This window comes from Thalassophryne amazonica, chromosome 19 (assembly GCF_902500255.1).
Source record: "Thalassophryne amazonica chromosome 19, fThaAma1.1, whole genome shotgun sequence".
In the NCBI taxonomy this organism is placed as follows: domain Eukaryota; kingdom Metazoa; phylum Chordata; class Actinopteri; order Batrachoidiformes; family Batrachoididae; genus Thalassophryne; species Thalassophryne amazonica.
Window position 1 is genome coordinate 69,221,080 of NC_047121.1, and position 25,993 is coordinate 69,247,072.

The 25,993-nt window shown below is 41.6% G+C and overlaps 1 protein-coding gene across 1 annotated transcript in view; it reads left to right on the forward strand.

Annotated features, from left to right (window-relative positions):
* Positions 1-2,953: 2,953 nt before the first annotated feature.
* The window catches only part of mboat2a (membrane bound O-acyltransferase domain containing 2a), a 147,032-nt gene continuing 123,992 nt past the window's right edge, over positions 2,954-25,993 (forward strand). The window contains exon 1 of the mRNA XM_034195294.1: positions 2,954-3,258. Coding sequence (XP_034051185.1) covers positions 3,175-3,258 — 84 coding nt within the window. The 5' untranslated portion in view covers positions 2,954-3,174. The remainder of the gene's footprint in view (positions 3,259-25,993) is intronic.

Genomic DNA, 25,993 nt, shown 5'->3' on the forward strand with positions numbered 1-25,993 from the left:
TGCCTTACAATATAAAGCGCCTTGGGGCAACTGTTTGTTGTGATTTGGCGCTATATAAATAAAACTGATTGATTGATTGAGTCTAGGTCTCGTGATTATCACATTATGCACCTTTACTTGGTTTCTATCCGTACGTAGGGCTGAAATTACCTTTTGAAGTGACAATCCTAAACACTTTTTGTGGTTCCGAAACAGTTGTAATTATCTGTCTTTCTAACTTTACCACAGTCACTTTATACTTGAAGTAAAAAAAAAAAAAAAAAAAGGAAATGAAATGAAAAACTTTAAAATGACTGGGATTCAAATCTGTGCCGCTGGCTCAAAGGTCAGACACCCTACCACTTCAGCCACACTTTGTAGTGGATCATAGTGTGAAATTGTCATACATACCACTGGAGAAACATTATTTTAAGAAATAATTTTAACTCTAACCCTGTTAACCTGAACCATAACCCCCTAACACAGCTGTGGTATATACGGATAGAACGTAGAATTATTAAGACAGCTACATATAAATATCCACTTTGTAAGGCTAGTCACTCCTGAACACTAATGAACGTGTTCTGTGCAGTATGCAAATCTGAAATATTCTGGGATTGGATGGATGGATGGATGATATTTATTGTCATTGTCATTACACGAGTGCAACAACACCGAGATTACGTCCACACTCCAATTACCACAGACAAGATACAGTTTGATGACACCCATGTTTGACCTGGCTGTGGCAGAAAGATGGCTACTTTTGGAAAGTAACAATGGATTGGCTATATGCCCAGGTGGTTGCCATCTGGGCATCTGATAAGTTAAGTTTATGTCAGTTTCTGTCCGTGTGTGCTGGAGTTACAGAAGATAAGAAAGAAGGCAGCCGAATGGTTTACCAAGGCTGTAGAAATTCTTCTGGAGGAAAACAACGGGGTGTTTTGTCCTTCAGAGGGTGATAAACCTGCTATATTTATGGTTGAGCAGTGAAAACACCTTTGCAGCTCACATGAACAACCAGATCCAATTTATGAGTATTCCCCGGTCTCCGACATATCCCTTTGCAAAGCATACATTTTCTCCAAGATGTTATCCAATTTGCGTCTGAGTTCAAGGGTTAACGCAGTCTGATAATTTATCACCTTGCCCAACTAGGTCAGGACAGCACATAAATCAATACGTACCAGCCCTTCTACAATAAAACCAAATATAAATAGATCTTTGACGTCCTTCACAGAGAATGGCACCAAGCATGCGACGCGCCATTACTCCCAGGCATCAAGAACATAGCCCAGAGAGTATGTTCCATCTGGGCATGCAGGGTCCCCCAGCTCTGATTTCCTTGGTTAATCCAATATAGTTTGAAGAATTTACAGTCCAGTGAAGTAGGGACTTGAAGGTTGGAGCAGAGATAGAGGAGAGAGGAAGAGACGCCCTCGGCAGAATCTCAAGCTGAACCAGGACTATTTCAGAATTCTGCTGCTGTGCTAGAAGTACACAAAGCTGTGATACAGAAATGGAAATCTTCTTCAAATTTCCAAAGTTTTTATGCATTTCAGAAAAAATAATCCTTAACCATTTATGGTGGATACAGGAGAAGTCAGCCCAAGGCATGAAGTGGGACTGGGGGTAACCCTCCTTCACCTAACCCAGAGTTCAGGTTACCTTTAAGATAAACAGGTTTACTGCTGTTGTGATATTACAAATTTCCCCGTGCAGGACTAATAAATACCTTATCTTACAGCCTTGTTAGGATGCTGGAATCGTGAAGCACCCTTCCAGAAATGGCCAGATTCACACATGGTGTGGAACAAATATATGAATTACAGTAATGCAACAATTAGAGGTGGGCAGATCGATCCTAATATTGTTAATATCGATACCAACGCTGGTATTGATATTTAACGATCCTCGTGTAAAAAGATCGATAGTCAAGCTTTTTTCTCTCCCGCACGCAGTGACTGCTGCGCACGCAGATTCATCAAATTCTACTCTCTGTCTGTAAGAGCATTGCTCTTTCTTTCTTTATTTATACTTTATTTATTTTTCACTTAATGTTTTTATTTTGTTTAAACCCAGAAGTTCACTGAAGGGAGGAAATTCCTTATTCTTTGTAATATTTTCTGGTATTGTTCGACTTGAAAAAAAAAGAACAAGTTTGAAACTGTTTACAATATTTGTTGTGGTGTGTTAGTTTTTCTCTGTGGTGGTTTGTCAGCTGTCTAAACTCAGAAGATTGTTTTAATTTGCTTTAAGTTCTATTTTTTTACACTATTTAAGAAACAATGTAAAGAAGTGCACTGAAGAGAAGAAATTCCTTATTTTTTGTATTATTTAATTGTATTGTTCGACTTGTAAGTTTGAAACTGTTTACAGTATTTGTTGTGGTGTGTTAATTTTGTTGTATTGTGGTTTGTCAGCCCTCTATCTCAGGAGATTTTGTTTTAAGTTGTGTTGAGTGATATTTTTTTAAACAAAATGTTAATTGTGATAATAAAGTATTTTGTTGTCACGTACAGTGTTTGGCGAAATTCTATCCTAGGTCTTTTAGATCCTTTGGATCTATGAAGCTTAATTATGAAAAAGTATTGGTATCGGTAGCGATATTGGCGATACTGCGCCTGTATTAACCTTGGTATCAGATCAATACCAAAATTCCCAGTATCGCCCACCTCTAGCAACAATCACTTCTGATTTGGTATAAGGTACACTATATTTACCTTCTACCATTAATGGGAAAGAAAATGTTATTTGGGGAGGGGGGGTGCCTGAAATATCACAATGCAGTAAGGAGACGCTAAATACTAAAGTTGTGACGCATTGTAACTTTTATATTTACGACGATAATACGCTGCTAAAACCTAAAACGTTATAAGGCCAATGATACGCTAAATATTTAGCCGTAAAAGAATTAAAATACACCGAAAGAACACGAAGTGCTGGGAGCTACATTTGAGCTAACCAGCGGGTATCAGACGAAAGCGGTAGTAGGTGGGAGTGAACCTCTCTCCTCGCCTCACTGCTCTTTGGTGGATGTGTGCCGTGGATGACAATCGTTGTTGAGCCCGTTGCAGCAGCAGCAGCAGCGGTTGGTGTGTTGGTCGGTCAGTTGGTGTATTTATCGCCGCCGCAGCAGCAGAGGACGGTGAAGTGAAGCCTGTGGAAGGAGAGAAAGGATTTTATTTGCCGGACATGGCTACCCAAACGACAGCGTCGTGCACTGGATCCACTCTGTTGCAGCCAATCAGTGAAATTATCAACCTCCCTCTTGACCAGGTACGTTTTTTGGTGGAGAAAATGACGATTTATGTTGAGAATCGCGCTGAAACCCGGATTTATAAAGGTAGCATAAATATGGATTAGCCGAGTTGGGCGACGCGCCTGCTGTATTTTTTATTTTGGGCATTTTCTCCCCTACTCTTTATCCTGTACTGCGGGTTTATTATAAAACGAATCTCCCTTTCACCCAGCAGTTTGTCCCCTCGCTAATGCCTTTTGTCTTTACCTTTCGATGTGCTCACAGTCAGTGGTAGTCAAACTGGGGTCCGGGGAACCTAAATGATCCTTGATCTGTTCTCAGCAGAGCCCCGGTTAATGACAATAGGATGTGGAATCTTCCTTTAAAGGTGGCCTATAGTTATTATACACATTTTCAGTGAGCTAATCTGGGTCATTGGTTAAAACGGATAATTCCACTTTGTGGTGAATAATACCTGGCAGTCCCAGAGGTGATGTAACAACTTGTTAACTTTGTTGCTTTAAATCGAAAGGATCTGCTGCCCTCCACGCCCCCTCGCCAGACTGGTCCAGTGAGTGTGTCAGATATGGATTTAAGTCTCATAAAAAGCTTTAGATTAGATAGAACTTTATTGATCCCTTGGGAAGACTCCCTCAGGGAAATTGAGGTTCAAGCAACATTGTATAGCAGTACACAGGGTAAGAAGCACACAGTATCAAACTTGAAAGTAAAAAACAGTTTGCAGTATAAATACACAATATAAATCCAGACATACTAATACAGTAACATGCTTTTGGAGGGCGATATGCATTTTCAGAGGCCCGACGTTCACGCCCAGTCACCCAAAATGACAGATATTCGCCCCAGTTAGACGAGGGGGAATATCTGTCATTTTGGGCGACTGGGCGTGAACGGAAGGGACTCAGAAAATGCATACTGCACGACAACAGCATGTTATTTGCATTATTATCACTTTTTACTGAGATACACAACACGTAACGCGTACATAAAAAGTGGGCTCACTTAACCTTTGTAGTGTTGGCTGGCGCGCGCTGCTCTCCAAATTCGGCAGTGCGTCCTCATCAAGCTGGCTGCTTTAGCTGCTGTTCATTGTCGTACTATCCATGAGAAAATCATCCGGAATATCCATATTGGGACCAAAACACACTTCTCACCTGTTCATCTTTTCCTCTGCGGACAGTTTTTTTTTCCCCTCTGTGGACAGTTCTTGGGCTGCACGCGCTATGACGTCATTTGTTTACGCACAGCGGGCGGGTATAGCCAGGTAGCGTCAATGTAAATCTACAATACCGGCCTAGAAATGTCCCGGTAAAGTGATAATAATGATCAATGACTACTACTGTTCTTCTCATTCCTGATCTCTGTCTTCCTGTTACTCCTCCTTTTTAGGCCTTCTACACACAGAAACACACATGATCTTTTTCTTTGACATTTTCAAAAAGTGTTCTGTATACACGGCACTTTTTTGAGAAATATCTACATACACACGAAGCATGCACATACTAAGTCAAACATCTGCTTCGACACACTGGATTATGAATTGACTAAACTACAAGAGAATGTGGACTGGGAATTGTGTCCAAATGTGCTGATATAATGGGAGCATTTCAGACGCAGTGTTTGAGACACCTGACAGAGAAAGACATGACATCTTGTGGCTGGGGTTAAGGCTAAGGTTAGAGCAGTGTAGCTATGATAGCGTTGTTTCCCAAAAGTTGCATCTTGGTTGTACACAGGGAAATGCAAAGGTGGCATTTTCAGATTCATCCACTCTGGGACCTGTTTTGAAAAGTAGCATTTGGGGCTCCAAAAATGCTGCTTCCATGTGGATGAAATGCCGGTACGATTTAAAAAAAAAAAAAAAAAAAAAACTTACAGGCCTTTAGTTCACCTAGTGGTTGTGTTTCTAGACTTGGTCTATTTTTCTAGAGTGAATTTTACTGGCAGTGGTGTGAGACAGTGTTCTTGTTGGGTTTAGGTGTTTCTGTCAAGTGTGAAAAGGTAATTGATCACATGACCACTCTAAATGCGGTCATGTGACACGACCCAGAAAAAAAGATTATTGTTCCGGCAGCTGGAAAGGTAGCTGCTAAACCTTTAGTTTAAAGCAGGGTTTTTTTCTCTCCCTGCAGATTTTGAGGTTGTCTCACATAAAACTCCAGCTATGCTGACGCTAGGATTGGGCTACCAACCACGTTTTGAACAGGTTATTTATCTGCTGTTTATTTATCTCACTCTTGCTTGCCTCTACTGGTGGTTGGCTCTCACTGCGGTATTGTATCACTTCCTGTTCCGGAGCACAGCTGTGTTTTTCTGTATCTGTTAGCTGTTTAATCTGCGCAGTTAGATTGATCTAGTTAACTAGATAATGATTTGTTATCTAGTTATCTAGTTATCTTTAACTAGATAACGATTTGTTTCACAGTGTAATCTTCACGTGCCTTAACTAAAGCACTCCTTCTGCTGAATCACCTCTAAATTATTTACACATTATTCACTTTGTGTGTTTTTAGGAATCCGCTAGCTTAGCGCAGCTACTAGCTCTTAGCCGATTTAGCATGGCGGCTTCTCCTGTCTCTCCTGCACTTTTCTGCTCTGGGTGTGAAATGTTTAGTTATTCCTCAGCCTCCTTTAGCAATAATGGTACTTGTAATAAGTGTAGCTTATTCGTAGCCAGGCTGGGCGAATTGGAGACTCGGCTCCGCACCGTGGAAAATTCTACAGCTAGCCAGGCCCCTGTAGTCGGTGCGGACCAAGCAGAAGACTGCCCCTCCCTGAGCCTGGTTCTGCTGGAGGTTTCTTCCTGTTAAAAGGGAGATTTTCCTTCCCACTGTCGCCAAGTGCTTGCTCACAGGGGGTCGTTTTGACCGTTGGGGTTTTTCTGTAATTATTGTATGGCTTTGCCTTACAATATAAGGCGCCTTGGGGCAACTGTTTGTTGTGATTTGGCGTTATATAAATAAAATTGATTTGATTTGATTTGCTGTTTGACATAACCCATAATTCCCTGCGCAAAATGTTGAGATCACTGAATCTGATGACTGTTCTTTGAGATTATGGGTCATAAAAGTCATTACTGGTCATTATTCTGTATTCTAACATCCCAAAATCTTTCACTTTCAAAAGCAGGATGTAGTTTTTGGAGCACCTTAATAATAATAATAATAATAATAATAATAATACATGATAACAGAATTAGATCACTGATTTTTAAAACTATTTATCAGCAGAGCAGGCAGCTCAGTGGGACAGGTGTTGGGCTACAAGTAGCAAGCTAATTGCTGTAGTAAATGAAAAAATAAACAGAGGTTATACACTATTTTAGTCACAAATTCTTTAAAGTAAAAGAGCACAACACTGATGAGAAGTAAGCACTATTCAGGCCCTGAGGCCCGTTTGTGCCGGTGCGTTTCCCCAGGATTCATAGCTTGGTCTCTCGTCCACCCAGCTGTAACTCTTTGAAGTAACTTGTGTCAGACTGGCGTTCTGTCTGGGGGGAGTTGTAGACGCTCATCTGCCTCAAGTTAAGGATGCGTGTCACAGTCATTTCATACTTAAAGTACAAAAAGGGTTTGTGCCTCAGTCTACCTGTGTGTCCTTGAACAGGACAAGATGTGACGTTTCATCTGCATTGTTTCAGTCCAACAAGCTCTGGATGGGTACCAGTGTTGGTTAGGGAAGTAACCCGCTTTGATCAAATGTCCCTTTAAGATGGATAATGTCAAATGGAAGACTTGAATGCATTTTGGAGGTGAACCACATTGTATGTACAGCATCAGATAAGTCAAAACACTTACAACCTGCTCTTTATGAACCGTTTGTGGGCTTCTATCATTTGTAAATCTCCATATTGTACAAGTGCCAAAACCAGACATAAGTGAGTTTACGTGATCTGTTTTCTGTGTTATGTTGTTGACCTCATACATCTTGTTTTGATGTTGTAGGTCAGCTTCAACAATTGTTTTGTCCTTATCGAAGCCGCCTGCTCTGTTTTTCCATCGACATTAGCTTTTGTTGGAACTGCCTCATTTGAGCATCAAACCAGCTCTTCAGAAAACGTACGGGTGATGTAGTGGAGGGTTTGTCCAGTGTACGTTTAAACATTGGCTCACAGTTCTACAGGTGCAGTGTGCTTGGTATTTTACGATATTCTGGGCCTTTGAGTGTTTACTAAAGTGGGAAGAATTGCCAATTGTTAGCATTGTAAAATGCATACGAGTACTACAGCTGCTGTGTATCAGCATCCCTGTATGTGGTACATTTTCACTGTCATGATGCAGGAGGTGACGGCTTACAGCAGCATCTACTCATGTCAGTGCAAATTAAAGGCTTAGGGTTCAAGTATGTTTTTTGGGGGGGGGGTTGTCAAAATTTGTTGCCGATTCTTAGGGACGTGTCATTTTCTTCCCTTTTTCTCCATCATTTGAGCTGTTGTTCATGTGGCGATTGTTGGAAATATTACCACATACTGTACCATCTTTGCTACCCAAATATCTGCCCTTTATTCACCTCACAGGAACACATTTTGTTTGTTTAAAGGTGTGCGACGATTTACCCAAACTGACCCAAACTGACTCCGACTGACTCAGACTGACCCAGACTGACCCAAATATGACTAAATGGAGTACTTTTATTTATTTTCGTAAATGCGCTCCGTTCTCAAAACGATACATTGAAAGCAAAGGGCATTCAATAATCTGATAATCACAAACACATGGCTTACATGATTTCAGTTCATAAACTGGATTTTTTTTTTAAATCCAGAAAAGAGAAATGGCAGGTCTTGAAAAAAATAGACAGCACTCTCTCTCTCTCTCTCTCTCTCTCTGCCCCCCCCCCCCCCCCCCCCCGCTGTCTCTTCAGACAGACAAGGGATGTGAGTCCTGTCATTTTTTTTGGTGGGGGCATTCAACAGACTCTAAACTTTGATATCTGATGTTACGAGCCCTGACGAGACAGCAGTGCGTCCCACTGTACATCTGCAAAGGTGAATGCCGTTTGCTTTCAATTTTGAGAACAGAGTGCATTTCCGAAAATAAAAAAAGTACTTCATTTAGTCATATTTGGGTCAGTTTGAGTCCATCGTTGGAGTCAGTCTGGGTCAGTTTGAGTCCATCGTTGGAGTCAGTCTGGGTCAGTTTGAGTCCATTGTTGGAGTCAGTTTGGGTAAATTGTCGCACCCGTTTAAAGCACATGCTTGCTTCCAGTTTGCAGTAAGATCAGAAAATCCAAGGCCACGGTTAATTACCTCCTTCAGTCTAAATACTGTAACCCAGTAGAACAAATACTGACTCCGCCCCCCCCACACACACACACTAAAATGATTTCCTGTGTGTGTAAGCCTGTGTGCTTGCTCTAGGGGTTGGTAAGGTTTGACCTTACATGTGTGAAGCGCCTTGAGGCAGCCTTGTTGTGATTGGTGTTATAAAAACTAAATAAGCTGAATTGAAATTTGTCTTCTACATGCTTTCCTCTACATTTATTACCTTCTGTTCTTTTCATTCCTATCTAAAACAGCTAACTGATCATCTGCAGAGGAATGGTCTATTTGAAGAGTTTCAGTCGGGTTTTAGAATTCATCATAGTACAGAAACAGCATTAGTGAAGGTTACAAATGATCTTCTTATGGCCTCAGACAGTGGACTCATCTCTGTGCTTGTTCTGTTAGACCTCAGTGCTGCTTTTGATACTGTTGACCATAAAATTTTATTACACAGATTAGAGCATCCCATAGGTATTAAAGGTACTGCGCTGCGGTGGTTTGAATCATATTTGTCTGATAGATTACAATTTGTTCATGTAAATGGGGAATCTTCTTCACAGACTAAGGTTAATTATGGAGTTCCACAAGGTTCTGTGCTAAGACCAATTTTATTCACTTTATACATGCTTCCCTTAGGCAGTATTATTAGATGGCATTGCTTAAATTTTCATTGTTACGCAGATGATACCCAGCTTTATCTATCCATGAAGCCAGAGGACACACACCAATTAGCTAAACTGCAGGATTGTCTTACAGACATAAAGACATGGATGACCTCTAATTTCCTGCTTTTAAACTCAGATAAAACTGAAGTTATTGTACTTGGCTCCCACAAATCTTAGAAACATGGTGTCCAACCAGATCCTTACTCTGGATGGCATTACCCTGACCTCTAGTAATACTGTGACAAATCTTGGAGTCATTTTTGATCAGGATATGTCATTCAAAGCGCATATTAAACAAATATGTAGGACTGCTTTTTTGCATTTACGCAATATCTCTAAAATCAGAAAGGTCTTGTCTCAGAGTGATGCTGAAAAACTAATTCATGCATTTATTTCCTCTAGGCTGGACTATTGTAATTCATTATTATCAGGTTGTCCTAAAAGATCCCTGAAAAGCCTTCAGTTAATTCAAAATGCTGCAGCTAGAGTACTGACAGGGACTAGAAGGAGAGAGCATATCTCACCCATATTGGCCTCTCTTCATTGGCTTCCTGTTAATTCTAGAATAGAATTTAAAATTCTTCTTCTTACTTATAAGGTTTTGAATAATCAGGTCCCATCTTATCTTAGGGACCTCATAGTACCATATCACCCCAATAGAGCGCTTCGCTGTCAGACTGCAGGGTTACTTGTAGTTCCTAGGGTTTGTAAGAGTAGAATGGGAGGCAGAGCCTTCAGCTTTCAGGCTCCTCTCCTGTGGAACCCAATTCGGATCAGGGAGACAGACACCCTCTCTACTTTTAAGATTAGGCTTAAAACTTTCCTTTTGCTAAAGCTTATAGTTAGGGCTGGATCAGGTGACCCTGAACCATCCCTTAGTTATGCTGCTATAGACTTAGACTGCTGGGGGGTTCCCATGATGCACTGAGTGTTTCTTTCTCCTTTTGCTCTGTATGCACCACTCTGCATTTAATCATTAGTGACCGATCTCTGCTCCCCTCCACAGCATGTCTTTTTCCTGGTTCTCTCCCTCAGCCCCAACCAGTCCCAGCAGAAGACTGCCCCTCCCTGAGCCTGGTTCTGCTGGAGGTTTCTTCCTGTTAAAGGGAGTTTTTCCTTCCCACTGTCACCAAGTGCTTGCTCACAGGGGGTCGTTTTGACCTTTGGGGTTTTTACGTAATTATTGTATGGCCTTGCCTTACAATATAAAGCGCCTTGGGGCAACTGTTTGTTGTGATTTGGCGCTATATAAATAAAATTGATTGATTGATTGATTGAAGTTGGAACATGCCCAAGCTGTTAAACAATTTCTCAGTTACTCACTTGTTGAAAGCCATCAAAAGCCACCTGAATTTTACTAATGATTTCAACACGGAGGTGTTTTTCCTGTCGCGGCGCACACAGATTTGCAGAGTCGTCACGAAAACGACTCAGCGAATTTGCGCGCACGTCTTTCATTAAAAAATGTCCTTAAACAGTGGAATGTCCGCATAAAGTCCTCATGCCAGCCTCTTCTGAATCTTCTCTGTTCTCTCACGACGTCCTGGGTGAATTAAGCCTTAAATTAGGATGTTTTCAGGTTGAAACCGGCCGACGACGGCGCCTGGAGGCGCTGCACGACGTCCCGCTCCGTGGGAAGTCCTTACACCGACAGAAACACCCCATAATCTCTCATCAGCCGTTAAACTTTTCACCGAAAACCATCTTAATTTCTTGAATAGTGTCCACTCGGATATTCCTCACAGGTCCAAAAATTTTGATAAAGCAACACGCGCTGTCTTGAGCAGCGTGTGAAACAAAGGAATTCAGCCGAGAGGGCGGGACCACATCTCACTCAAGGCCTGCTCACAGGGAAATGACGTCACCGACACGCGTGAAAAAACTCACGCATGCGCACAAGGGTTCAAGCATGATTGGTGTAATCGTACGTCATTCAAATCCATATAGTTAAAAAAAAAATAAAAGGGTCGGTTTATTATCTAATAGACCTCGTATATTATGTTTTCACAGCATGCATTAATCCAGGATCTTGACAGATAAATTAACCCAACCCAAGAAAGTATGAGCCCTGCCTGCTGGCCTTTTGTTTGTGATTCAGTCATCAGTCATGATGGGATCAGTCACAGTCAAGTCAAGAGAATCAGGAGGATAAAAGGGGGGGAAAGCAACATTCACATTGGGCCCCTGCTAAAGAACATTGAAACTGACTTTTTGCCCTGCAGAATTTCTGTTTACCCTGGAAGGTCTACTTCTGGGGAGGTATACTAAGACTTTAAACTGTACCCTCTTGTATTTCTTAAAGTCCTTACTAGTACTGATCCAATCAAACTGGTTTGGTTCAAGGTTAATTCTTTTAGCAAGGATTAGGTGCATTATCTCTCACATTTTACTCTACATTCAATATGATTAAATTTGATGTTTCTGTAAGAGTATAGCCTTACATTGAGAAATGTTTCTAAAACGGAGAAAGATGACTGGCACAGGAGGAATGGATCTTGACCTTGTGTGATCTGGGAGCGTCTCCATGGACACACTGAACCTGTTTTGAAATCTCATGTTACCCACTCATGTGACTTGTAGGCTTGGCAAACCACATGACAACTAGGGTTGAGCAGATGATGATGGCTGACTAATTCATAGTGTGGAGACACCATCGTGATGCTACTCCCACCCCGCCATGTACTATTTTCATTGCTCTTGCTATGATGTAAATATATATTTAATGTGTTTGCTGGGGATTAGTACTTTAAGGCATTTCAGCCAGACAGTGCACAAATAAAGGATGGCAACAAGGCTTTATTTCTATGTGAAATGTCTTGAGAAGCACTGTGACTGCGCCCGGTAGTCCAGTCTGTGAGCCATGAGGGACACTCTGAGCACACTCTGGCCAAATGTCCAATGGGAAAATGCTGTGCTGCATCCGAATTTCAAGCTACAAACAGAAAAAAAAAAAAAATCCAAGGTATCAAGAAGAGTTCACCTGGCTGCGGTTAGCGATGCCGCTGACTTGCATTGTGCAAAGGCTGAAACCAAGTAGAATAAGTACGCTCTGGTACTGGTAGCTCATGCTATGCTTCTTGGCTCACAGTTATGGAAGTCCACAATTCAGTGTACAGTTTTCTTGCCAAGCACAAAAAAATGAAGTAGATACCAAAAAGAGTTCACCTGCCTGAAGTTACTCAGAGATGCACCTGAGGCTCCAACCTGTGGTTGGGGGGAGACTTAGTAAATCAGGAGTTCCCAAGTTCGGTCCTCGAGATATACCTTCCTGACACTCTGAGCTGTCTCCCTGTTCCAACACACCTGAATCCAATGAAAGACTCATTAAAAGCCTGCTAACAAGTCTTTCATTGGATTCAAGTGTGTTGGAACAGGGAGACAGCTCAGAGTGTCAGGAAGGTAGATCTCGAGGACCGAACTTAGGCACCCCTGTATTAAATGGTGAGGAGGTGCACTGAACACGGCCAGGAAACAGATGCTTAGGAAAATTAGCAGAGGTGCACTGTTATTCACCCAGTTACAGTAAATTGGTATATTAGTAATAGTAAATAACTAAAGAAATGGTAATTACTTTAACTAATTTTAAAATGTAAAAAAAGTATGTACGAAGTACATACTAGGATTACTTTCTTGAAAGAAAAAATATTAAGTCCTCAATACACTTTGAAATAGTCACCACCCAAAAAATCATTGTACGAGGTCTATTAGAAAAGTGTCTGACCTTATTATTTTTTTAAAAAACCATATGGATTTGAATCACGTGTGATTACATCAGACATGCTTGAACCCTCGTGGGCATGCGAGAGTTTTTTCATGCCTGTCGGTTACGTCATTCGCTTGTGGGCAGTCTTTGAGTGAGAAGTGGCCCACCCTCTCGTCGATTTTTTTCATTGTGTAGGAATGGCTCAGAGACTGCTGCTTTGTTTGATAAAATTTTTTTCAAAACTGTAAGGCACAACTGAGTGGACACCATTCGATAAATTCAGCTGGTTTTCGTTGAAAATTTTAACGGCTGATGAGAGATTTTGGTCTGGTAGTGTCGCCGTAAGGACGGCCCATGGCACCTGACGGCGATCTGCGCTTCGAGGCGGCAGCATCTCGCCGTTTCAAGTTGAAAAAATTCCACATTTCAGGCTCTGTTGACCCAGTAAGTCGTCAGAGAACAGAGAACTTTCAGAAGAAATCGGCATGAGGAGTTTATGCGGACATTCCACTGTTAAAGGTCATTTTGTAATGAAAGAACGTGCAGGCAGAGTCGTATGTCGGGCCGGACCTGACCGTGGGGGGGTCGCGACAGGAAAAACACCTCCGTTGGAAACCTTAACGGACAAGTTGGAACATGCCCAAGCTGTTAAACAATTTCTCAGATACTCACTTGTTGAAAGCCATCAAAAGCCGCCTGAATTTTACAAATGGTTTTCAACATCGAGGTGTTTTTCCTGTCGTGGCGCACACAGATTTGCAGCGTCGTCACGAAAACGATTCGGCGAATTTGCGCGCACGTTCTTTCATTACAAAATGACCTTAAACAGTGGAATGTCCGCATAAACTCCTCATGCCGGCCTCTTCTGAATCTTCTCTGTTCTCTCACGACGTCCTGGGTCAACAGAGCCTTAAATTAGGATGATTTCAGCTCGAAACAGCCAGACGACGTCACCTGGAAGCGCTGCGTGATGTCCCGCTCCGTGGGAAGTCCTTACATCGACAAACACCCCATAATCTCTCATCAGCCGTTAAACTTTTCACCGAAAACCAGCTGAATTTCTCGAATAGTGTCCACTCGGATATCCCTCACAGATCCTGAAAAAAGTTTGATAAAGCAACGCGCGCCGTCTCGAGCAGCATCTCAAACAAAGGAATTCAGCCGAGAGGCAGGACCAGTGCTCACTCAAAGCCTGCCCACAGGGAAATAACGTCACCGACACGAGGGTTCAAGCATGATTGGTGTAATCGCATGTCATTCAAATCCATATAGTTTTGTTTTTTTTTTTTTTTTTTTTTATAAAACTGCCGGTTAGTTTTATAAGATACCTCGTGTAATGCATTTTTGCGATATATTAGCATTGCGGAATTCATAAAAAAAAAAAAAACTATTGTTGTGGACTTTCATCTTAATACTGTATATTTTTCAGCGTTGAGAAAGCTGGCAAATCCAACTACCCATAGTTCATACAACAGCTTCCCTTCTCTTCGTCCTTTATTTGTGCTCTTGTTCCTTCTGACACTCATGTGCACACTGGAATGTTTTCTTAAGCCTCTTCACCCAAAGTGTATCAATCTCTGCTTGGACTGTTGCAAGACCAGGAACTCCTGTTGTTTGTATTCTCTTGTTCTTCTTCAAATGAGTGGTTCTTTTATTTGGGAACAGTTCAGCTGTCATTACAATGGCCAGTGATCTACTAATGTGCACAGTAATTAAAAACCTGAAACAGATGTTTGATCAAATACTTTTGAAAATAAAGGAGGCCCTCCAGTTGTTTTTTTTTTTTTGTAATAGAAATAAAAAGAGTGCATGACTATATTACAGACAAAATTATAAAAGGCAGGCTTTGGAATTAAAGTGTAGGTGACAACAATAAATGTGCACAAATCACTAAAAATGATGAAATGTTGGTATTTAAAAAAAATCCTAAACAATAAAAGTTGATAAGTGCACAGGTGAAGGATAAACAACAGCTGTCTGAAGCCTGTGCTCTATTTCAGCCCTCAGCCACGGCCATATTGTTGCTACGTCATCGGGAGAATGGGACCTGCTGATTCAAGCCCAAATTAATTGTCGAGCTGAGGTCAAGCTGTTTTATGCTGCGTTCACATCGGATGACACGCGAGCGATGACGGCGACAGGTTGCCATGTAATCCCTATGAAAGGATGTGCCACAAAAGATGAAGCCACGCAATGCGATGCGATGGACGCAAATGAAGCAACGCGAATGAAGCGATTTTGAACAATTGGCGTGTATGTGGCACAATATCCCATCGCGTTGCCTTCTTCCCCAAGTTGAAAAATCTGAACTTTTTCGCCTTGTCGCGATGACCAATTGCGGACTGGATATGTAGTGACGTGGAGATGTCTGGAGTTTATACTTGGTGTGGACACGTCCTGTCTCTGGCAGTCAGCCTGTGAACAGGACTTATGCCCCTTTTGTCCTTTATTTTACAATTATGACAGAGTTGGAGGGGAGAGCAAGCAGCGGCAGCAGCCAGTTATTTTTTTTTCACGTCCATGCGTGAACGAATCTTCCGTGAAGATAATTTTATTAACTACATAGATGTATAATAAAACAAATGGTGACTGGTTTATAACACAATTATCACAGTTTGAGTGGAGAGCGAGCAGCAACAGCAGCCAGTTTTTTTTTTTTTGTTTTTTTTTAATTGTTCACACTTGTGCACACAAATGGGACAGGAGGGCCTCAAACTGGGTCCTGGAGAGGCGGACGTACTGCTGAAAGCGGCCGTCATCCAGACGCAGCTCCTGCAGCAAATAATGAAACTCCCAGAATTGGGAACGTCTCATGAGGATGTTGTGAACCCAGGGACGGCACCGCTGACAACGTTTGTCAGCTTTCTACAACAAATAGAGCACAGCAACTCGCTCCATGTGATCAAGGTCTGCCATGTTGACTTGATGCGGAGCGGAATGGAAGCTCCTCCTATTTGATGATGCATTGGGGTGAATTTTCGCAGCGAAAGCAGAACGACACACCGGGCGATGGTGGCGTCAAATTTGTGGCGTCGCTTGTCATCTGGTGTGAATGCGGCATTAGGATGATTTTTTTTTTTTTTTTTCTAGTGTGGAGCTTTTTTTTTAAGTCCAGTGTGAAGGCGTTTCTGAATAAGCTGTTTAGGTGTTTTTTTGTTTTGTCTTTTTTTTGCCAGCTCTTTGGTCATAATCAACTGATTTAAAAAAAAATGTTTTGCTATCTGTGACATCAGAAAAAAGTGATGAGGAAGTGTGGATTTTTTTAATTTAGGTTTTTCCTCAGAAACAGGTAGGCTACATACATTTGTTTTTGAAATAAATATTGTTTCCTTCTTGAATACAGTTATTGTACTGTACGTTAGTAGTGTAAAGTGTTGTTATTATTAAATATTAAAACCATTCACACGAGGAGTAAATAATATAGTCTTACCTGTCCATCTTCAGTCTGAAGAAAACTTATCCACCTTTACAACACGACGTCTGAAAATAATTAATTCCTTATGTCCTGGCTAAAGAAAAGTCTATTTGTCACACGGTAGTTTGGTGCCAGGTTACAGCGCCGGCTGTAATCAGTTAGTTGTGGCTGATGGACAGTCTTTGCTGTTAATGGAGCCTCCTCTTCTTCCACCGCGTGCCGCTTTTTGCTGCAAATTGAAAGACTCGCAGTCCCTCATCTGCTCAGTCTGCACGTGATGAAATTATCCCATAATCCACAAAATGATAAAATAAAATAATGTGAAAATACTCAGTTTTGCCTCCGTGTCGAGTGGAGAAGCTGCAGACACCGTGCGTGCGCTCTTGTCAATATAAGTGTTCCACCTGCTAATCAAAAGGATTTTGCCAGCGAGAATTAACAGTCTTAAATTCTCAAAAAAAAATATATATATATTGTGTCACCTACACTTTAAGGGGGTCATATCTTGTACAGAGCAGGTAGGTTAATGGGATAAGGAGCTGGGCTGCACATATGTAGACTTGGGTTTGATTCCCAGTCATGCTACTTGTCTGTGTCCTTGGACAAGATCTGCATTGTCTCAGCTGTAAATGGGTACCAATCTTGGCTGGGGAAGTAACCTTTGTTGGACTGGTGTTCTGTCCAGGGGAAGTTGTAGGATTGTGCTGTTGAATCTGAAAATCAGCACTGGCATTACTGGCTTCAGGACTGGTATAGGACTTACTTTTTCTTATTTTATGTGAAATCAGACTTATCATATTTATTTGATTGCTCAGCATTCATGGAAGAGAATTGAATTATAATCCTGATCGTTAATCTGCTTGTAAATGGAAATGGGAAATGGACTGCATTAATATAGCACTTTTCCATCTGCATCAAATGCATCAGAAGGTCAAACTGCTTTACAGTAAGGCCTCCCACTTACCCATTCATGCAGACACACACACACACACACACACACACACACACACACACACACACCGATGTCAGGATGCTGCCATGCAAGGCACTCACTACACACTGGGAGCAACGTGGGGATTAAGGACCTTGCCCAAGCAATTTTCCTGTCTGGCTGGGTTTTGAACCCAGGATCCTCTGGTCTGAAGCCCAATGTTTTAGCATTAGACCATCACCTGTGCTTGTGATCACAAATGCTATAAATGGTTGATTAAATATGACTATATATGACTAATATCAAATATGACTGGCTGGCTTGGTTTTTCCTTTTTGCTTGTTCCCGTTTTCTTGGGTTCATCACCCTATCTTCATTAGGCAAACAGGCATGAATGGGCTTCGAGGGCGTTTTTTTTTTTTTTTTTTTTTTTTTAAGTTTTGGACTAGTTATCCAGCAAAACCAGTAATTTGAAGATGACGTTTTGCTCCATGGTGAAATTTGAATGTAAGTTAAAAAAATAGCATTTTTTTCATCAAAAGACCAAACAGCACCACATAATTTACAAAGCCCAAGCACAATTAAAGCGTAATCAAACATGTTACAACCCAAACATTCGTGAACATCCAGTCCCAATATATAACCATAGGCCCTACGAAATAATAATACAAAATAAAATAAAATCTAGTTTCTTTTTTTAATGAAAGTAAGGGTTAGCTGTAACCTTGGACAACAGTTACTAGTTTACCATGTTGCTATTGGAACTCAAATAAATGCAATACAGTAATAATTAAGATAAGCCAGCCTGTCCGTTATGTATTTGTTGAGGTAAATCTTGTTATTGATGCTTGAAGTTATGTGCATCTTCTTCATGAATCTTCAATGTTTGTAGAAATTGAACAAATACTGGCTGCTAAGGACTCTTTTGATCAGATGGGCCATATAATCACAAGTTATTCTAGCTGGACAGGTGCCCCCTTGTGTATGGTGTGTATGGTTTGAAATCCACCTCCCAGTCGGGTGTCCTACTGTGCCAGTACCACTGTCAACACCACAGAAATCAATACTCTAACGCACAATGTGTGGACGACAGTAATTGACAATCATTTTGGTGACACTGCCTGTGCAGACCTTACTCTATGTCCTCTGAACTCTGTGTTTCCCACAGAAGAGACGGACGTCTACACTGATGTGTGACAGAGCTATAATGGGAGCTGTGAAATTTGAACTGATGCTGTCCTTCTCTGTCTCTTTTTCACTACCTTTCTTTCTCTCCCTGTCAAACAGTGCGTGCCCCCTCTCAACTGTTACAACTTTGAATAAGGCCTACGACTGCACTGGTAGTTGCCCACACAGTTGCTATTTTCACTCACTCTGCTTTGTTTCTAATGTTGTGAAGTCAACACAGGATTATGTGTTCTAGATCCGGCCTCTTCAACCCTGTACCGGAAGTGCACCTGCCTGACATGTTGTACAACGCTCTCTACTCCACCCACAGCTGATTAACTCAGTCAGGTGTGCTCAGCCAGTCAAGAGATGGGAAACACCAATGTTAACTGACCAGGTGTGACTAGAGCAGCTAGACGTGGAAATATTCAGGATGGATGCCCTGCAGGAGCAGGGTTGGGTTGGAGAGGCTTGGTCTTGATTTTGTTATACTGCCTTGATTAAAAAACAAACAAACATAAAACCATAGGACAGAAAGCTGAGGTTTATTTTATTGTGGAAGGTTAAAAAAATCTGTGGAGACAAAATCTGTGGAGTAGATGTCAGAGTGACATCTGATGCCTTCTCTTTGCAGAATTCTGCTAATTTCAACTGATGTGGACAGCAGGCTGTTTTTAACATCACGCTGCTGTAAATTGGCAGCTGGTAAGATTAAAAAAATCAAATTAAAATAAGACAATAGGGCAGCGCAGTCTCGTTTGAACCCTGCATGCTACTGCGGGATTGGACCACTTATGGGTACAGCGGCTCCTGTTGCGCAATATATACACAGCATAACTTCACACAGAAAAATGGTGTACTGTTTTGTTTTCGGCTACAAGCACCGAAACAGTTGAGAAAAGTGCAGTTTTTTTCGATTCCCAGTGGAGAAGGGAAGATGAGACGAATGGGAGAGGCCATGTCGGTAAGTGTTAGCCTACACAGCTAACCAGAGTAGCTACGTTCTCTCGTCTGCAAAACCACCTCGACATGTTTGAGCCCCGGGTCATAAACAAACCGCAACACATGTCCACTTTCCACCGCATTGTCACTTTTTCTTTGTATTTTCACTTTGCTTGCGTGTAATTTGCCCAAAATCTAAGAGAAAGTGCTGTGTTTCTTTCCCCGGAAGTAGAGGAATTACGTCATATGCGTCATATTTCACCCCTTTAGCGCCTGCCCTCAATCAAGACTGCACTGCCCAATTACCAGGTTGTCATATCACTTCAAAACAAAATTGTGAATGAGCATAGAAAAGTCTACAAAAGTGAATAATGAAGTCATATAAACTGGTGTTTCGTTTGCGAAAAGGTACCAAATAATGCTTAGTACGATTTATAGAGTGTTCATCATGCGGCAGCTGGTCACCGCTTCAGAATTCTCTGTTTATTTTGCAGCACATTGGGCGGCTCATGTTGTGATTTTGTGCTATATAAATAAATTGAATGGAAGTGAATCGACCTTCAGGAAATTAGTTGTTTTCAACAGCTTTGCACATTACATTTTACCACCTGTAGTAACGGAGACGAGCAATACTGTTCCCAGCATCTTTGACTTGACTCTTGTTCTTTCAGTGTACATAATAAAAGTTTCAGGCACAGTGACTGGTCCACAGCTTTTGGCCACCAGCCCGCTGGGAATATGTAATGGTGGGGAAACCCTGAATATAAAACAGATGAAAAAGAGAGTATTCTCATATCAATCAATCAATCAATTTTTTTATATAGCGCCAAATCACAACAAACAGTTGCCCCAAGGCGCGTATATTGTAAGGCAGGCATACAATAATTATGTAAAACCCCAACGGTCAAAACGACCCCCTGTGAGCAAGCACTTGGCTACAGTGGGAAGGAAAAACTCCCTTTTAACAGGAAGATACCTCCAGCAGAACCAGGCTCAGGGAGGGGCAGTCTTCTGCTGGGACTGGTTGGGGCTGAGGGAGAGAACCAGGAAAAGACATGCTGTGGAGGGGAGCAGAGATCGATCACTAATGATTAAATGCAGAGTGGTGCATACAGAGCAAAAAGAGAAAGAAACAGTGCATCATGGGAACCCCCCAGCAGTCTACGTCTATAGCAGCATAACTAAGGGATGGTTCAGGGTCACCTGATCCAGCCTAACTATAAGCTTTAGCAAAAAGGAAAGTTTTAAGGCCTAATCTTAAAAGTAGAGAGGGTATCTGTCTCCCTGATCTGAATGGGGAGCTGGTTCCACAGGAGAGGAGCCTGAAAGCTGAAGGCTCTGCCTCCCATTCTACTCTTACAAACCCTAGGAACTACAAGTAAGCCTGCAGTCTGAGAGCGAAGCGCTCTATTGGGGTGATATGGTACTACGAGGTCCCTAAGATAAGATGGGACCTGATTATTCAAAACCTTATAAGTAAGAAGAAGAATTTTAAATTCTATTCTAGAATTAACAGGAAGCCAATGAAGAGAGGCCAATATGGGTGAGATATGCTCTCTCCTTCTAGTCCCCGTCAGTACTCTAGCTGCAGCATTTTGAATTAACTGAAGGTATTTTAGGGAACTTTTAGGACAACCTGATAATAATGAATTACAATAGTCCAGCCTAGAGGAAATAAATGCATGAATTAGTTTTTCAGCATCACTCTGAGACAAGACCTTTCTGATTTTAGAGATATTGCGTAAATGCAAAAAAGCAGTCCTACATATTTGTTTAATATGCGCTTTGAATGACATATCCTGATCAAAAATGACTCCAAGATTTCTCATAGTATTACTAGAGGTCAGGGTAATGCCATCCAGAGTAAGGATCTGGTTAGACACCATGTTTCTAAGATTTGTGGGGCCAAGTACAATAACTTCAGTTTTATCTGAGTTTAAAAGCAGGAAATTAGAGGTCATCCATGTCTTTATGTCTGTAAGACAATCCTGCAGTTTAGCTAATTGGTGTGTGTCCTCTGGCTTCATGGATAGATAAAGCTGGGTATCATCTGCGTAACAATGAAAATTTAAGCAATACTGTCTAATAATACTGCCTAAGGGAAGCATGTATAAAGTGAATAAAATTGGTCCTAGCACAGAACCTTGTGGAACTCCATAATTAACTTTAGTCTGTGAAGACGATTCCCCATTTACATGAACAAATTGTAAATCTATTAGACAATATGATTCAAACCACCGCAGCGCAGTGCCTTTAATACCTATGGCATGCTCTAATCTCTGTAATAAATTTTATGGTCAACAGTATCAAAAGCAGCACTGAGGTCTAACAGAACAAGCACAGAGATGAGTCCACTGGTCCGAGGCCATAAGAAGATCATTTGTAACCTTCACTAATGCTGTTTCTGTACTATGATGAATTCTAAAACCTGACTGAAACTCTTCAAATAGACCATTCCTCTGCAGATGATCAGTTAGCTGTTTTACAACTACCCTTTCAAGAATTTTGAGAGAAAAGGAAGGTTGGAGATTGGCCTATAATTAGCTAAGATAGCTGGGTCAAGTGATGGCTTTTTAAGTAATGGTTTAATTACTGCCACCTTAAAAGCCTGTGGTACATAGCCAACTAACAAAGATAGATTGATCATATTTAAGATCGAAGCATTAAATAATGGTAGGGCTTCCTTGAGCAGCCTGGTAGGAATGGGGTCTAATAAACATGTTGATGGTTTGGATGAAGTAACTAATGAAAATAACTCAGACAGAACAATCGGAGAGAAAGAGTCTAACCAAATACCGGCATCACTGAAAGCAGCCAAAGATAACGATACGTCTTTGGGATGGTTATGAGTAATTTTTTCTCTAATAGTTAAAATTTTGTTAGCAAGAAAGTCATGAAGTCATTACTAGTTAAAGTTAATGGAATACTCAGCTCAATAGAGCTCTGACTCTTTGTCAGCCTGGCTACAGTGCTGAAAAGAACCTGGGGTTGTTCTTATTTTCTTCAATTAGTGATGAGTAGAAAGATGTCCTAGCTTTACGGAGGGCTTTTTTATAGAGCAACAGACCTTTTCCAGGCTAAGTGAAGATCTTCTAAATTAGTGAGACGCCATTTCCTCTCCAACTTACGGGTTATCTGCTTTAAGCTACGAGTTTGTGAGTTATACCACGGAGTCAGGCACTTCTGATTTAAAGCTCTCTTTTTCAGAGGAGCTACAGCATCCAAAGTTGTCTTCAATGAGGATGTAAAACTATTGACGAGATACTCTATCTCACTTACAGAGTTTAGGTAGCTACTCTGCACTGTGTTGGTATATGGCATTAGAGAACATAAAGAAGGAATCATATCCTTAAACCTAGTTACAGCGCTTTCTGAAAGACTTCTAGTGTAATGAAACTTATTGCCCACTGCTGGGTAGTCCATCAGAGTAAATGTAAATGTTATTAAGAAATGATCAGACAGAAGGGAGTTTTCAGGGAATACTGTTAAGTCTTCTATTTCCATACCATAAGTCAGAACAAGATCTAAGATATGATTAAAGTGGTGGGTGGACTCATTTACGTTTTGAGCAAAGCCAGTAGAGTCTAATAATAGATTAAATGCAGTGTTGAGGCTGTCATTCTCAGCATCTGTGTGGATGTTAAAATCGCCCACTATAATTATCTTATCTGAGCTAAGCACTAAGTCAGACAAAAGGTCTGAAAATTCACAGAGAAACTCACTGTAACGACCAGGTGGATGATAGATAATAACAAATAAAACTGGTTTTTGGGACTTCCAATTTGGATGGACAAGACTAAGAGTCAAGCTTTCAAATGAATTAAAGCTCTGTCTGGGTTTTTGATTAATTAATAAGCTGGAATGGAAGATTGCTGCTAATCCTCCGCCCCGGCCCGTGCTACGAGCATTCTGACAGTTAGTGTGACTTGGGGGTGTTGACTCATTTAAACTAACATATTCATCCTGCTGTAACCAGGTTTCTGTAAGGCAGAATAAATCAATATGTTGATCAATTATTATATCATTTACCAACAGGGACTTAGAAGAGAGAGACCTAATGTTTAATAGACCACATTTAACTGTTTTAGTCTGTGGTGCAGTTGAAGGTGCTATATTATTTTTTCTTTTTGAATTTTTATGCTTAAATAGATTTTTGCTTGTTATTGGTAGTCTGGGAGCAGGCACCGTCTCTACGGGGATGGGGTAATGAGGGGATGGCAGGGGGAGAGAAGCTGCAGAGATGTGTGTAAGACTACAACTCTGCTTCCTGGTCCCAACCCTGGATAGTCACGGTTTGGAGGATTTAAGAAAATTGTCCAGATTTCTAGAAATGAGAGCTGCTCCATCCAAAGTGGGATGGATGCCGTCTCTCCTAACAAGACCAGGTTTTCCCCAGAAGCTTTGCCAATTATCTATGAAGCCCACCTCATTTTTTGGACACCACTCAGACAGCCAGCAATTCAAGGAGAACATGTGGCTAAACATGTCACTCCCGGTCTGATTGGGGAGGGGCCCAGAGAAAACTGCAGAGTCCGACATTGTTTTTGCAAAGTTACACACCGATTTAATGTTAATTTTAGTGACCTCCGATTGGCGTAACCGGGTGTCATTACTGCCGACGTGAATTACAATCTTACCAAATTTACGCTTAGCCTTAGCCAGCAGTTTCAAATTTCCTTCAATGTCGCCTGCTCTGGCCCCCGGAAGACAATTGACTATGGTTGCTGGTGTCGCTAACTTCACATTTCGCAAAACAGAGTCGCCAATAACCAGAGTTTGATCCTCGGCGGGTGTGTCGTCGAGTGGGGAAAAACGGTTAGAAATGTGAACGGGTTGGCGGTGTACACGGGGCTTCTGTTTAGGACTACGCTTCCTCCTCACAGTCACCCAGTCGGCCTGCTTTCCCGGCTGCTCGGGATCTGCCAGGGGGTAACTAACGGCGGCTAAGCTACCTTGGTCCGCACCGACTACAGGGGCCTGGCTAGCTGTAGAATTTTCCACGGTGCGGAGCCGAGTCTCCAATTCGCCCAGCCTGGCCTCCAAAGCTACGAATAAGCTACACTTATTACAAGTACCGTTACTGCTAAAGGAGGCCGAGGAATAACTAAACATTTCACACCCAGAGCAGAAAAGTGCGGGAGAGACAGGAGAAGCCGCCATGCTAAATCGGCTAAGTTCTAGTAGCTGCGCTAAGCTAGCGGATTCCTAAAAATACGCAAAGTGAATAATGTGTAAATAATTTAGAGGTGATTCAGCAGAAGGAGTGCTTTAGTTAAGGCACGTAAAGATTACACTGGGAAACAAATCGTAATCTAGATAACTAGATCAATCTAACTACGCAGATTAAACAGCTAACAGATACAGAAAAACACTGCTGTGCTCCGGAACAGGAAGTGATACAATACCGCAGTGAGAGCCAACCACCAGTGGAGGCAAGCCAGTAGAGGCACCAGTAGAGGCATCTATGGAACCTCTCATATCTGAGAGGTTCCATAGCTGACCGTTGTTGCCCTTACAGTACCTAAAGACTGTCTTGGTTTTCCTTCACTGACAGGTCCAAGCAATATGTGGTATAACCTGTTCTTCATTGTTAAGTTTGTGGATGTGAACTGCAACCGGTGCAAAGCAGCAAACTGGCCACCGCAATGGTTTTTGCTATTCTCTACCTGACGTAGGTGTAATTTAGATGCTGCTGGTGCATTCTTTACATTGGTCTCTTGTGGGTGTGCTGGTCTAGAAATGAGGTGTGGTCAGACACAGCTGGTGCGTTGAAAGTGTTTGTGCCTTAGACTGCCAAAAGCCACATTTAAACACTCAGACATACCTTACTTAAGCAGGTTCACAAATTATGTACACTCTGCTTGCCTGCACATATCTCCATTCGCTTGCAGCGGTCTGATATTAAAGGAGTATTAACCTCGCGTGCTCGATCTGTGTGGGAATATCAGACCTCTGTGTTTTTTGCACATACCTCGCTAACGCTCGGTCTATACCGTTAACACCTCAGTCTTATATTTTCCCGTACAGACAGAGCAAGCAAGGTGAATAATTTATTATATGGCTGTTATACATATATATAAACATGTGAACTTCTGGTATCGCCCGAATATGAAAGCTGCTGATGGTTTTGGGCTCGTAGTCAGACCTGCTCACTTCACCTCCATGAAGAACTTGCTAACAGATGGTGCGGTCGTTAGCTGGTAACCTTTCAATCTGTGTGTTTTTTCGATGCTGTTTAGATATTCATGGAGTATGTTCATTTCCGACTTGGTTTTTTAAATCATGTTTTTAGCTTTCTGGTTTTCTAACAAATGTGATACACGTTACAGACCGGTTGTCATGGTAACAGCGGTCTTATTTGGGAAACTAGCCGTATAATAAAATGTATTATGGCCACTGTTGGAAGAAGAGAATATTTCTCTCTCTTTCTCTCTCATATTATTTACACATTGAAGGTGACTTGAAAAACCATGAAACAAAATAAACCACTCAGGGGAAAAAAATCCAAGACCTCACAGTTCTGCTGCGTTTCTTCACCACGGGAAGTTTTCCCATCCACTGCACACTGCATGCTCTGCCAGTTTGATGCTAATCATTAACTGACAGAAATCCTTTCGTTTGGATCTGCTTCCACGCTGTACGCCTCACTCACTCCGGTTTAATGGT